Consider the following 11,928-nt stretch of genomic DNA (forward strand, 5'->3'; position numbering starts at 1 on the left):
ATATCATAATGTCTAAATGTCATAATGTCTATATGTCGTAATGTCATATTACCTGCAAGTTGTGCCTGCCCATGCGCCAGTTGTCCTCGATGGACTGTATGTCCTGTATGATCTTGGGGTACAGCTGTCTGTAGAAGGAGTGCGAGGGATGCTGGCAGCCGGGCTTCGGTTTGAACAGGTACATTATCCTGGAAAGCATTATGTTTCATTTATTTATTATTATTCTGCAAGTTTTCATAAATAAGTGCCTTCAAAACATCTCTGGCATCTACTATTATCTCCAAAAGGGTATTATTTTAAACGGTTTCTTTTATCTATTGTAAAGTACCATTTTGGTACATCATTAAATTACGATCTAGCCAACTTAAGTGACCAATTAGTGATTTAACTTTAACCTAAACTTATAATATATTATTATTATGCTAAGATAATGTCCAATAACTTTATCTTAGTCTTTCACTAATTATTATGTCTTTAGGTCACTTTGTTCACGTGACCTTCCATGTAGCAAACACTACATAAATAATTTTTTAGTTTGAAAATTTTAATTTTTGAATATTTATTTGAGAATACGAGCCAAAATGCTGTCAGCTATGACGTTTAGTAACATTGTGCCATCACAAAATGGATGACAGCATTTTTGACGTTTGGATAATTTGAAATACATGATTTTTAAATTAAGTTTTACAAGAAATCCTTAACTTTTATTAATTGATATCCATATATTTCGGACCCTTATTCTATGTACTAGACGAAATTAATATTGTAAAATCAACTACCCTAATTATGATGTCTGAAGATTTGCTAAGGTATCCCTTATTTTGGACCAAATAAAGTGCAAGTAGTGGGTATGTCTTACGTCCAAAAAAAATCTAGTGCTGTACAGGTCCTTCCTATGGTATCCTTTCTTTTTTGACGGCCTCCGTGGCACAGTGGCATGCGCGGTGGATTTATAAGACGGAGGTCCTGGGTTGGGCTGATTGAGGTTTTCATAATTGGTCCAGGTCTGGCTGGTGGGAAGCTTCGGCCGTGGCTAGTTACCACCCTACCGACAAGTAGCCCGCCTAGCCCGCTTCTATCTTAGATTGCATCATCACTTACCATCAGGTGACATACAAACTGTTCCTTGAACCATTTTTGTAAGTCACTTTTGCTGTACACTGCTAGTCTATCATGGATCACACTCAAGGCTGGAGTACAGGATAGAATGATACCATCATCATGAAGTCCACTGCAGGACATAGGCCTTTTGTAGGGACTTCCAAACATCACAATACTGAGCCGCCTGCATCCAGCGAATCCCTGCGACTCGCTTGATATTGTCAGTCTACCTTGTGGGGGGTCGACCAACACTGCACTTTCTAGTGCGAGGTCATCTTTCCTTGCACCTTGGGACCCCAACGTCCATCGGCTCTTCAAACTATATGCCCCGCCCATTGCCACTTCAGCTTCGCAACTTGTTAAGCTATGTCGGTGACTTTGGTTCTTCTGATATGCTTGGTTAAAATAAATTTGAAAGAGAAACCAGGTCTTTGGAAGGCGTGATATCACATTATCATTATATTTATAGGTTAAGCAGCTTCGCTGATTTCACTTTCTAGTGAATAATTCTTTTAACTCCTCTACATTATAATAATTGTTTAAAATCTTGATGTAGTTAAGTACAGTCTGTTTGTATTATTATTATGTATTATTGCATATTATTTATGTAGTTAAATTACTTAACTTTTCTTATTTTTTAAAAAAAATATGAAAGAGCCGTGATAGCCCAGTGGATATGACCTCTGCCTCCGATTCCGGAGGGTGTGGGTTCTGGGGCATGCACCTCCAACTTTTCAGTTGTGTGCATTTTAAGAAATTAAATATCACGTGTCTCAAACGGTGAAGGAAAACATCGTGAGGAAACCTGCATACCAGAGAATTTCTTAATTCTCTGCGTGTGTGAAGTCTGCCAATCCGCATTGGGCCAGCGTGGTGGACTATTGGCCTAACCCCTCTCATTCTGAGAGGAGACTCGAGCTCAGCAGTGAGCCGAATATGGGTTGATGACGAACGAACTTTTCTTATTTTTTGTGTGCGTATACCCGAATCGGTGCTTACGGTTTTTTTTTCTCTTCCACAGTGGTTGTCTGGAAGAGATCGCTCTTTAGCGATAAGACCGCCATTTGTACATTAGTTTCTTATTATAAGTTATTGATTATTTTTGTTTTTAATGTACAATAAAGTATATTTCTTCTTCTTCTTCTTCTTGTATGTCTCTATTAAATCTCCTCTTTCTAGATGTGTTCTTTTGTCTACTCCAGACAGAGTCCAAGACGATTTAGCCTTAGCTAAAGGTTCTTTAATTCCCTAGGCAATTTAGTGGCTCCTCTCTGCACTTTCAATCATTCTTTATCTTTTTTAAAGTATGGATTCTAAACTTGAAATGCATATTCTAACAAGAGTCGCACATAATTCTTTTATATGGCTAGAAAAGTATTGTTAGTAATATATATTTTTTTTTAATCATTTTTATTCTTTACAAGTTAGCCCTTGACTACAATCTCACCTGATGGTAAGTGATGATGCAGTCTAAGATGGAAGCGGACTAACTTGTTCGGAGGAGGATGAAAATCCACACCCCTTTCAGTTTCTACACTGCATCGGTACTTTGTCGGTGGTAAGTAGCCACGTCCGAAGCCTCCCACCAGCAAGACCTGGACAAATTAAGAAAATCCCAATCTGCCCAGCCGGGGATTGAACCCAGGACCTCCGTTTTGTAAATCCACCGCGCATACCACTGCGCCACGGAGGCCGTCAAAATATGATATGCTTCTTAAAAATCAAGGCGTGATGTAGGGTAGTGTTGTTACTCACCAGCCCCTCCTCTCAGCCAGGCCGCGCCACAGCGAGTCGGTGCGCACCTTCCTCTCCACCAGCTTCTTCCACAGCATACCCTCGGAGATGACCCGCTGCCACTCGCGGCAGACCAGCTCGGCGGCGCACAGCGAGCTGGCGTCCAGGTACGAGAGGATGTTCTCTGCCACGTGGTCGAGCCCTTTCTCTGTTGACATGAACAAAATCATTATTATCCCATCAGCTGATGGACACGATTTATGGAAGACTAGCGACTTTATCATAAATCCCTCGGGAACCATGGATTTTTCCGGGATTAAAAGTAGCCTATGTGTTAATCCAGGCTATAATATATCTCAATACCAAATTTCAGCTAATTCGGTTCAGCAGTTGAAGCGTGAAAGAGTAACAAATTTTCTTATAATCAAAATCATCAGTTTTCGCAAATCTCGGGAAACCATGGATTTTTTTGGGATTAAAAGTATTCTATGTGTTAATCCAGGCTATAATATATCTTAATACCAAATTTCAGCTAATTCGGTTCAGTAGTTGAAGCGTGAAAGAGTAATAAACATTCATTTTTTTTTTTTTTTATTCTTTACAAGTTAGCCCTTGACTACAATCTCACCTGATGGTAAGTGATGATGCAGTCTAAGATGGAAGCGGGCTAACTTGTTAGGAGGAGGATGAAAATCCACACCCCTTTCGGTTTCTACACAGCATCGTACCGGAACGCTAAATCGCTTGGCGGTACGTGTTAGCCGGTAGGGTGGTAACTAGCCACGGCCGAAGCCTCCCACCAGCCAGACCTGGACAAATTAAGAAAATCTCAATTTGCCCAGCCGGGGATCGAACCCAGGACCTCCGTCTTGGGTAGGGGTAGGGTAGGGGTAGGATAGGGGTAGGGTAGGGGTAGGGTAGGGGTAGGGTAGGGGTAGGGTAGGGGTAGGGTAGGGGTAGGGTAGGGGTAGGGTAGGGGTAGGGTAGGGTAGAGGTAGTTGAAAGTTTAGATCGAGTTTCACGCGGACGAAGTCTCGGGCGTCCGCTAGTTAATAATAAAAACCACTCACTGGGCAGCATGCTGATGAAGTCCCTTTGCAGCATGGGCTTGAGGTATGCGTTGATGTGGCCATGCTGATAATGGCACATGCGTGCCAGCAGCTGCTCCACAAACTCCACCTGGAACCAACGCCAACACATTTCAACACTAGGAACAACAAGTTATAGTAGCAGAGCCAAAGATGGGATTAAACATTTTGATTCACAGGCCATAAGAAACAGGATAGGGAGGAATACTCCCCTTCTAACGAAAACTGGGGTCACAGATGTTGTAACTCGTGTCGACCAGCAAAAGTGGCGATGGACACATGCTAAGGGACACAACGGGCAAATGATGCAGACTGGTAACAGAATGGTACCCTAGAGCTGGCAGAAGGAATCTAGGCAAACAATTCCTCAAATAGGAGGACAACAATAAAGGTCACGACGGGACCAAAATGGAAGACAAATGTTTAATGATAAGTGATAAGAATCACAGAATAAAGGTACCCTATGTTTTATGTTCCCATTTACCATTATTCGGTCCAGCCGTTTAACCGTGAAAAGGTAACATACAGACAGACAGACTTACTTTCCCATTTATAATATTAGTACAGATTGAGGTGTCACCTGGTCGGTTTCGTTCCATCTTGAGAACAAGTTGAGACATGTGTTCCGCTCGCCCACGTAAGCTGCGCCGCTCGGCGCCGGCCGCACGCCCGTGTCCAGAGATGTTAATGATGTCACCTGCAAATAAGTATAATTTAAATTTTTTGATGGGCATTGAGACAAATATCTTAGCAATCCAAGTATTCACTGTGCAGGTGCCGAGTCTATTGCCTGGCAGAGAAAAACTTCACAGAATCCTGGACTTGTAACCAAAGGACGTAGGGTTAAGGAATTCCTTGACAATCTATTCAAAGATCTTGATGGGCATTGAGACAAATATCTTAGCAATCTAAGTATTCACTGTGCAGATGCCAAATCCATCGCGTGGCAGAGAAATCTCCGAGCAGAGTCCTGGACTTGCAACCAAAGGACGTAGGGTTAAGGAATTCCTTGACAATCTATTCAAATTTCTTGATGGGCATTGAGACGAATATCTTAGCAATCCAAGTATTCACTGTGCAGGTGCTAAGTCCATCGCGTGGCAGAGAAAATCTCCGAGCAGAGTCCTGGACTTGTAACCAAAGGTTGTAGGGCTAAGAAATTCCTTGACTATTAACACTCCCTCCCTGCTCATGCTGTTCATTCTGTCTAGACAAATTTGGTAACATCCGATAAGAGCAGCTTTAGATACACGTTTTAACCCCTTATTGCATGAATTAGGAAGGAGATGGAAATAAAATGATTTTTTATGAAAATATATTTTATGTACCTTAGACAATAATTAGTCATAATTAGAAAAAAAATATATATGTTATTTTATGGCTTCGTATGCAGTCTCGAAAGGAAACTTGGCTATTATACGCTACGATAAACTCATAATTAAAAAAAATAAGCCAGGGAAAAGTCAAGATAAACGAAAACGCTCGCCCACAAAAACACCAGAAAACATACAATTAAATAGAGAGGGAGATAGCCTAACGGCTCCAAACAAAATAAACAGAGCAAACAAACTCGAATTCACAAGTCGTTACAGAACAAACACACTATCTGAAACTCAAACTCCAAAAAACTAAATCTGCACGCTAAGAACCGGAAGATCATAACCGACACAACTAAAAACACAACAAACAAAGCAGCAAAAGATCCCAATCCGGCTGATCACCGTGGGATGTCCGATCAAAACCCTCCAGCTAGGAAAAACAACAAAAGATGTGAAACATTACAAATCGCAACCCTAAACACCAGAACACTTAGAACCCAAGAAAGCCTTCTAGAACTTGAAGAAGCTCTGGAAGAAATCAACTACAATATACTAGGCATCAGTGAAATGCGAAGAGCAGGCGAAACGATAGAAGAACATGAAAAGTACATATTATACCAAAAAGGAGAACCAGGCGGTCAAAAGGGAGTAGGTTTCCTAATAAAACAGTCTCTGAAGAAACACATACGAGAATTGATTGGAATTTCCGACAGACTAGCGATACTCAACATAGAAATACCAGGATACAAAAAGCAATGGTCGATCATGCAAGCATACGCGCCAACCGAACAATCTGATGTGGCAGTATTAGAGTCTTTCTATGATGAGATGTCACGAGCAATAAGGACCAACGCAGATAAGCACATCCTACTTATGGGTGACTTCAATGCCCAAGTTGGGGCCCGACAAAATAACGAAGAATATGTGCTTGGAAAGTTCGGACACGGAAAAAGAAGTCGCAATGGCCAAAAACTAGTTGAATTTCTCATGGAACATAATCTCACAGTTCTTAACTCAACTTTCAAGAAAAACACACGAAATAAATGGACTTGGATCTCACCCGATGGTTCCTATAAAAATGAAATTGATTATATTATAAGCAATCACCCTAAAGCATTCACTGACACAAAGGTCATAAACAAGCTAAATTTCAACACAAACCATAGAATGGTGCACTGCTCATTAAGAACGGAACAGATCAAAACACCGAGACATCACATGAAAAATCATAGATATGAACAGAAAGTGCTTCCGACCCTTGTAGATGAAAACCACTTTGAAGAAATCAAAAAGCAAATTACAAACGAAGTACTAGACCCACTAAAAAAATATGAACTTCTAGAAAATAGACTTAAAACAATCAACATTTACAGAAATCAACAAAATAATAAATACCAACTAAGCGATTACACCCTACATCTATTGAAGGACCGAAAAGATCTAATATCAAGCAAACAGCGAAAGGAATCAATTAAAAAGATAACAGATCTAAGTAAAAAAATAAGGGAAAATATACGAAAGGATAGGAAAAGAATAAGACTTAAGACTTTAGAACGCCACATAACGAGGACGGGAGGAGTGAAAAAGGCGCTGAAAGAACTAAGAGAATCAGGGAAGGAATGGATACCTAGGCTTAAAAGGAAAACAACAACTACTTCGAAAAGAAAGGATATCAAGGACCTAGCCACGCTCTTCTACAGCCAGCTCTATGCCACACAAACACAAAGTCACAATGCAAAGACCAAACAGAGTGGCACACTTTTGGGGACGACGCGGGTAAACCCTGAGGAACCAATACCTGAAATATTACAATGCGAGGTTGAGAAGTCAATAAAAAGCCAAAAAGCAGAAAGATCTCCAGGGCCGGATAGAATAGCAAACGAGTTGCTAAAGGGTACAATGGAAGAACTGGTTCCTATCCTTACAAAACTATTCAACGAAATCATAATAAAATGCAAAATTCCAGAGCAATGGACCAAATCCCACATTATTCTACTGCATAAAAAGGGTGATAAAAACGACTTGGAAAACTACAGGCCAATCAGTCTGATGTCTAATGTGTACAAAGTATTTGCGAAGATAATACTTGACAGAATCACTAAAACTCTGGACGAACAACAGCCAGTGGAACAAGCGGGCTTCAGAAAAGGATTTTCTACAATCGACCACATCCACACTGTCAAACAAATACTCGAAAAATACACGGAGCATAACAAAAAAATATACATAGCGTTTATCGACTACGCCAAAGCCTTCGACAGTATAAGCCATGAATCCCTCTTAGACAGTTTAGATCAGCAAGGAGTACCCGCAGCATACATTGACATCATAAATATGATTTATAACAACAATAAAGCTAAAATCCAACTAGAAAGCTTAGGAAACGAGTTTAAAATTGAAAGAGGTGTCAGACAAGGGGACCCTTTATCCCCCAAACTGTTTTCAGCCGTGTTGGAAAGCGTATTCCGCAACTTAGAATGGGAAGACTTCGGAATCAATGTTAATGGTAAAAAACTTAACCATCTCAGATTCGCAGATGACCTCGTACTATTTGAAGAAGATCCAATCAAACTCGGGTGCATGGTTTCGAATCTACATGAAGAGAGCATTAAAATCGGACTCAAAATGAACACAAAGAAGACCAAACTAATGACGAACAGTACTGAGGTCAACATCGGCATTGATAACAACCCATTATTGTATGTGCAAGAATACACATACCTTGGACAAGTTGTTACCTTCAGGGACCAAATGACAAAAGAAATCAGCACGAGAATTGCCGTTGGCTGGAAAAGATATTGGTCCCTGAAGGAGATAATGAAATCCAAGGAACTGAGCATGGTAATTAAGAGGAAGGCCTTCAACACGTGTATCTTGCCATGCCTAACATACGGCTGTGAAACCTGGGCGCTCACCATGGCTCAAAGGGCTAAACTGGCCAGGTGCCAACGATCCATGGAGAGGAGCATGACTGGCCACAAGAAAAAGGATAGGGTAAGAAACACTGACCTTCGAACTAAAACTGGGGTCACCGATGTTTTAACTCGTGTCGACCAGCAAAAGTGGCGATGGACAGGCCACATGCTAAGGGACACTACGGGGAAGTGGAGCAGACTGGTGACGGAATGGTACCCTAGAGATGGCAGAAGGAATCGGGGTAAACAGTTCATTAGATGGGAGGATGACTTAAAGCTCACAGCAGGTCCAAAGTGGAGAAGGGTCGCATTAGAGAGAGAGCAGTGGAAGTCGCTGGAGGAGGCCTATGCCGAAAGGCACACTATGTTAAGAGATATTCTTTAAAAAAATGAAAACAAAATGTATTGTATATATAATTGTAATTTCTTAACACAGAATAAAGGGCTTATTATTATTATTATTATTATTATTATTATGCAGTCTCGTTGAACAATATCGGTTCATAAATGGCTTTGTATGCATTTAATCCAAAATGAATTTAGGTCTAACGTTTGGTTGGTATTTAGATTTGGAGTACAATATAAAAGTGTACTCTAAAAACTAAAGAAAACGGGAAAAAATTAAGAAAGCACATTCATTTGTTATACATGATTCTTAAAACAGCTCCTCTGAAAATTTTCAGATTTTTAACTTTTATGTATTTTTTTTCAATTATAAAATTCACAATTCTTGACGCCACTTAAACATTTAACCACGCAGTACAAATACTGAAATAAATTGATAACTAGCTTTTGACGTAAATTAACAAAAATACATACCATTACACGAAGAAATGAATAAATAGTTAGGATGAGAAGGTAATAAAAATCTGATTTTAATATACAGAAAAAAAATCCTAAATTATCGAACCCATGGGTGGCTTTTTATGCAGTAAAGGGTTAATAAACTTGCTGCAGTTCTAGTCTTTAAGCAAGTTATAGAGATTTTGCTGGGAACTCTTGCAACTATGGCATACAGACTAACTACATAACTTTATTTAGTTAGTTCATTTGTTAGGTCATAATATTTATCAAAAATCAAATCAAAAACCATTTATTTCAAGTAGGCTCAGTTTACAAGCACTTTTGAAACGTCAGTTGACTATTTGTAAAGATTCTACCACCGGTTCGGAAGGCAGGTTCTGCTGAGAAGATACCGGCAAGAAACTCAACAGTTGCTCTTTTGAAAAAGTCATACAGTATTATAATTTACAATTGATAACAATTACTGTTTACATTTCTTATAGTTTTACTTCCTGCGTGAAGGTGGAAGCTGATCCAACGGCCTCCAAGCAACTTTATCATTAAGGAACTCATCAATGTTGTAGTACCCTAGTCATAAAATATGTACATACTCATATTAAAGTAACCAACGCATGCAATGCAACTATATCAACAAGAAAATCAGTGTTGAATTTTTAACTCCATTACATTTTGCTTTTTAACAATACTCAATGAACACAGGGTCTGATCAATAACTACTGTTATAGATCCGGACCAATGATGAGTTGAGCATAATATTATGTCAAAGTCAAAAATCGGCCCTGTGATGAGTTGAGTGTGCGTAATATTATGTCAAAGTCAAAAATCATTTATTTCAATTAGGCTTAGTTTACAATCAGCAAATGGAGCAGACTGGTGACGGAATGGTACCCCAAAGATGGCAGAAGGAATCGGGACAAACAGTTCCTCAGATGGAAGGATGGCTTAGTTTACAAGCAGCAAATGGAGTAGACTGGTGACGGGATGGTACCCTAGAGATGGCAGAAAGAATCGGGGCAAACAGTTCCTCAGATGGGAGGACGACATAAAGGTCACAGCGGGACCAAACTGGAGGAGGGTCGCAATAGACAGAGAGCAGTGGAAGTTGCTGAAGGACGCCTATGCCGAAAATCCTAACACATAACACACTGTGTTGAGAGATATTCTTTAAAAAAATGTATGTAAAAAAATGTTATTTCTTATCATTATTATTATAATAATAATAATAATAATAAAAGCCTTTATTCAGAGTTTGTATATACATTCTGTTTGTCCCCTAGGACAAAGGCCTCCTCCAAACTTTTCCACAACTCCCTATCCCTTGCAGATTTTGCCCAGTTGCCTCCTGCCACCTGTCTTATTTCGTCCGCCCATCTCTGTTTTGGTCTTCCTCTTCGCCTTTGTATATGACCTGTGTACCATTGCATGACCGTTTTGCTCCATTTTTCTTTGCCTCTGATTGTGTGGCCTGCCCACTTCCATTTAAGTCTTTTGATTGCAATAATATATCATTATTATTATAGTTATTTATTATTATTATAGTTTACAAGCACTTTTGAAACATCAGGTAATGGTTTAAGATAATAGATAATGGTGATAATTATAGTTGAAAACTTAAAATCCAAGTTAAGAGTTATACACATACCAACAACATAGTAATGACAACATTCTGAACTAATTTGCACCCAGAAAAGCTTGCAAATTAAGATTCTAAATTTTGCCAGGATTATTTTATTTTTCCATTCTCTACAGGTTAGCCCTGGACTACGATCTCACTAGATGGAAAGTGATGATGCAATCTAAGATGGAAGCGGGCTAACCTGTTAGGAGGAGGATGAAAATCCACACCCCTCTCCACTCAGCCAAAAATGAGAATCCACACAATAATATCACCCTTATTATAGTAAAACTAGAGTCTATATTCTATTTCCATTACAAGTTTCAGCAAAATCGGTGCAGTAGTTGGAGCGTTAAAGAGTAACAAACATTCATACAAACTTTCGCGTATATAATATTAGTAGGATTTAGCTTAGAAATATGTTCACCCTAGATGAATGTTAGAGTGACAAACATTCATTAAAACTTTTACATATTACTTTGATTGTATAAATCACTTGTATGGCTGAAACAAAATCCTATGTATATTAGGACCTCAACAAATTTACTGCTTTCACCTCTACAGAAAAATACTTTCGTAAATCCTTTTCGTAATGCATCAAAACTTATGGACTATCTTTTTCAGTTTCAATATATTTGCTTTACAGTATTTTAACTGTTATTTTATGTGAGTGTAGAAAGATGAATGCATTTTGTAGGGAATAATGAAAAGCTTTGATAGGAAAACGAAATTGGGTTACAAAAATAAAAAAAAAATACTCCAAATGTCTCGACTGCAATGCAGAAATGCAACCCACTATGCATTGGTGGAATCAATGAAAACCAAAACGTAGGACTATATAGATAATTATATACTATTATTGTTGGAAATTGATAGGGTTTTTTGAGGAAAACTAATGAATTTACAATGGAATAAGGCAATAAAGAAAAAGATGGCGGAGTAGTGTCATGACTTTACTGCCGTGGCCTATTTCCTAGTTTTACACAATACCTTGGGTGTCGTCGAGTCTTCTATCATCCAATCGGTTTCCATTTTAGTAATTTCACTAAATACATTAATATGTGTCCACACAAAACGCCACTAAATATCGAAAATCACAATCTCTAAATATTCATCATTCGCCTGACGTCAAGCACCACAGAAGAATAGTCACGGACTGTAACACAGATCACATCACTGCTATAGATTAGTAAGGTAAAACCATAGAGTACATTGATTACATAGAGGAATTAGAAAATGGAGATGCATCGCACTCAAATTCACGTACAAAATTGTCATTTTTTGAGGGGGACGAGGTAAACTCACACATCGAAAACATTTAACACCATTAAAAATATTCTACTAATAATAAT

At 39.0% G+C, this 11,928-nt stretch overlaps 1 protein-coding gene across 1 annotated transcript in view; it reads right to left on the minus strand.

The window, feature by feature from the left end:
- LOC112056212 (F-box/WD repeat-containing protein 11) overlaps nt 1–11,722 on the minus strand; it is a 34,290-nt gene extending 22,568 nt beyond the window's left edge. Inside the window, exons 1-5 of the mRNA XM_052890008.1 lie at nt 11,567–11,722; nt 4,504–4,620; nt 3,906–4,014; nt 2,857–3,043; nt 53–188 (exon numbers count right to left, since the gene is read on the minus strand). Of these exons, the coding sequence (XP_052745968.1) occupies nt 53–188; nt 2,857–3,043; nt 3,906–4,014; nt 4,504–4,620; nt 11,567–11,608 (591 nt within the window). The 5' untranslated portion in view covers nt 11,609–11,722. The remainder of the gene's footprint in view (nt 1–52; nt 189–2,856; nt 3,044–3,905; nt 4,015–4,503; nt 4,621–11,566) is intronic.
- Between the last annotated feature and the right edge of the window lie 206 nt (nt 11,723–11,928).

The sequence above is a fragment of the Bicyclus anynana genome, chromosome 26 (assembly GCF_947172395.1).
Source record: "Bicyclus anynana chromosome 26, ilBicAnyn1.1, whole genome shotgun sequence".
Lineage (NCBI taxonomy): Eukaryota > Metazoa > Arthropoda > Insecta > Lepidoptera > Nymphalidae > Bicyclus > Bicyclus anynana.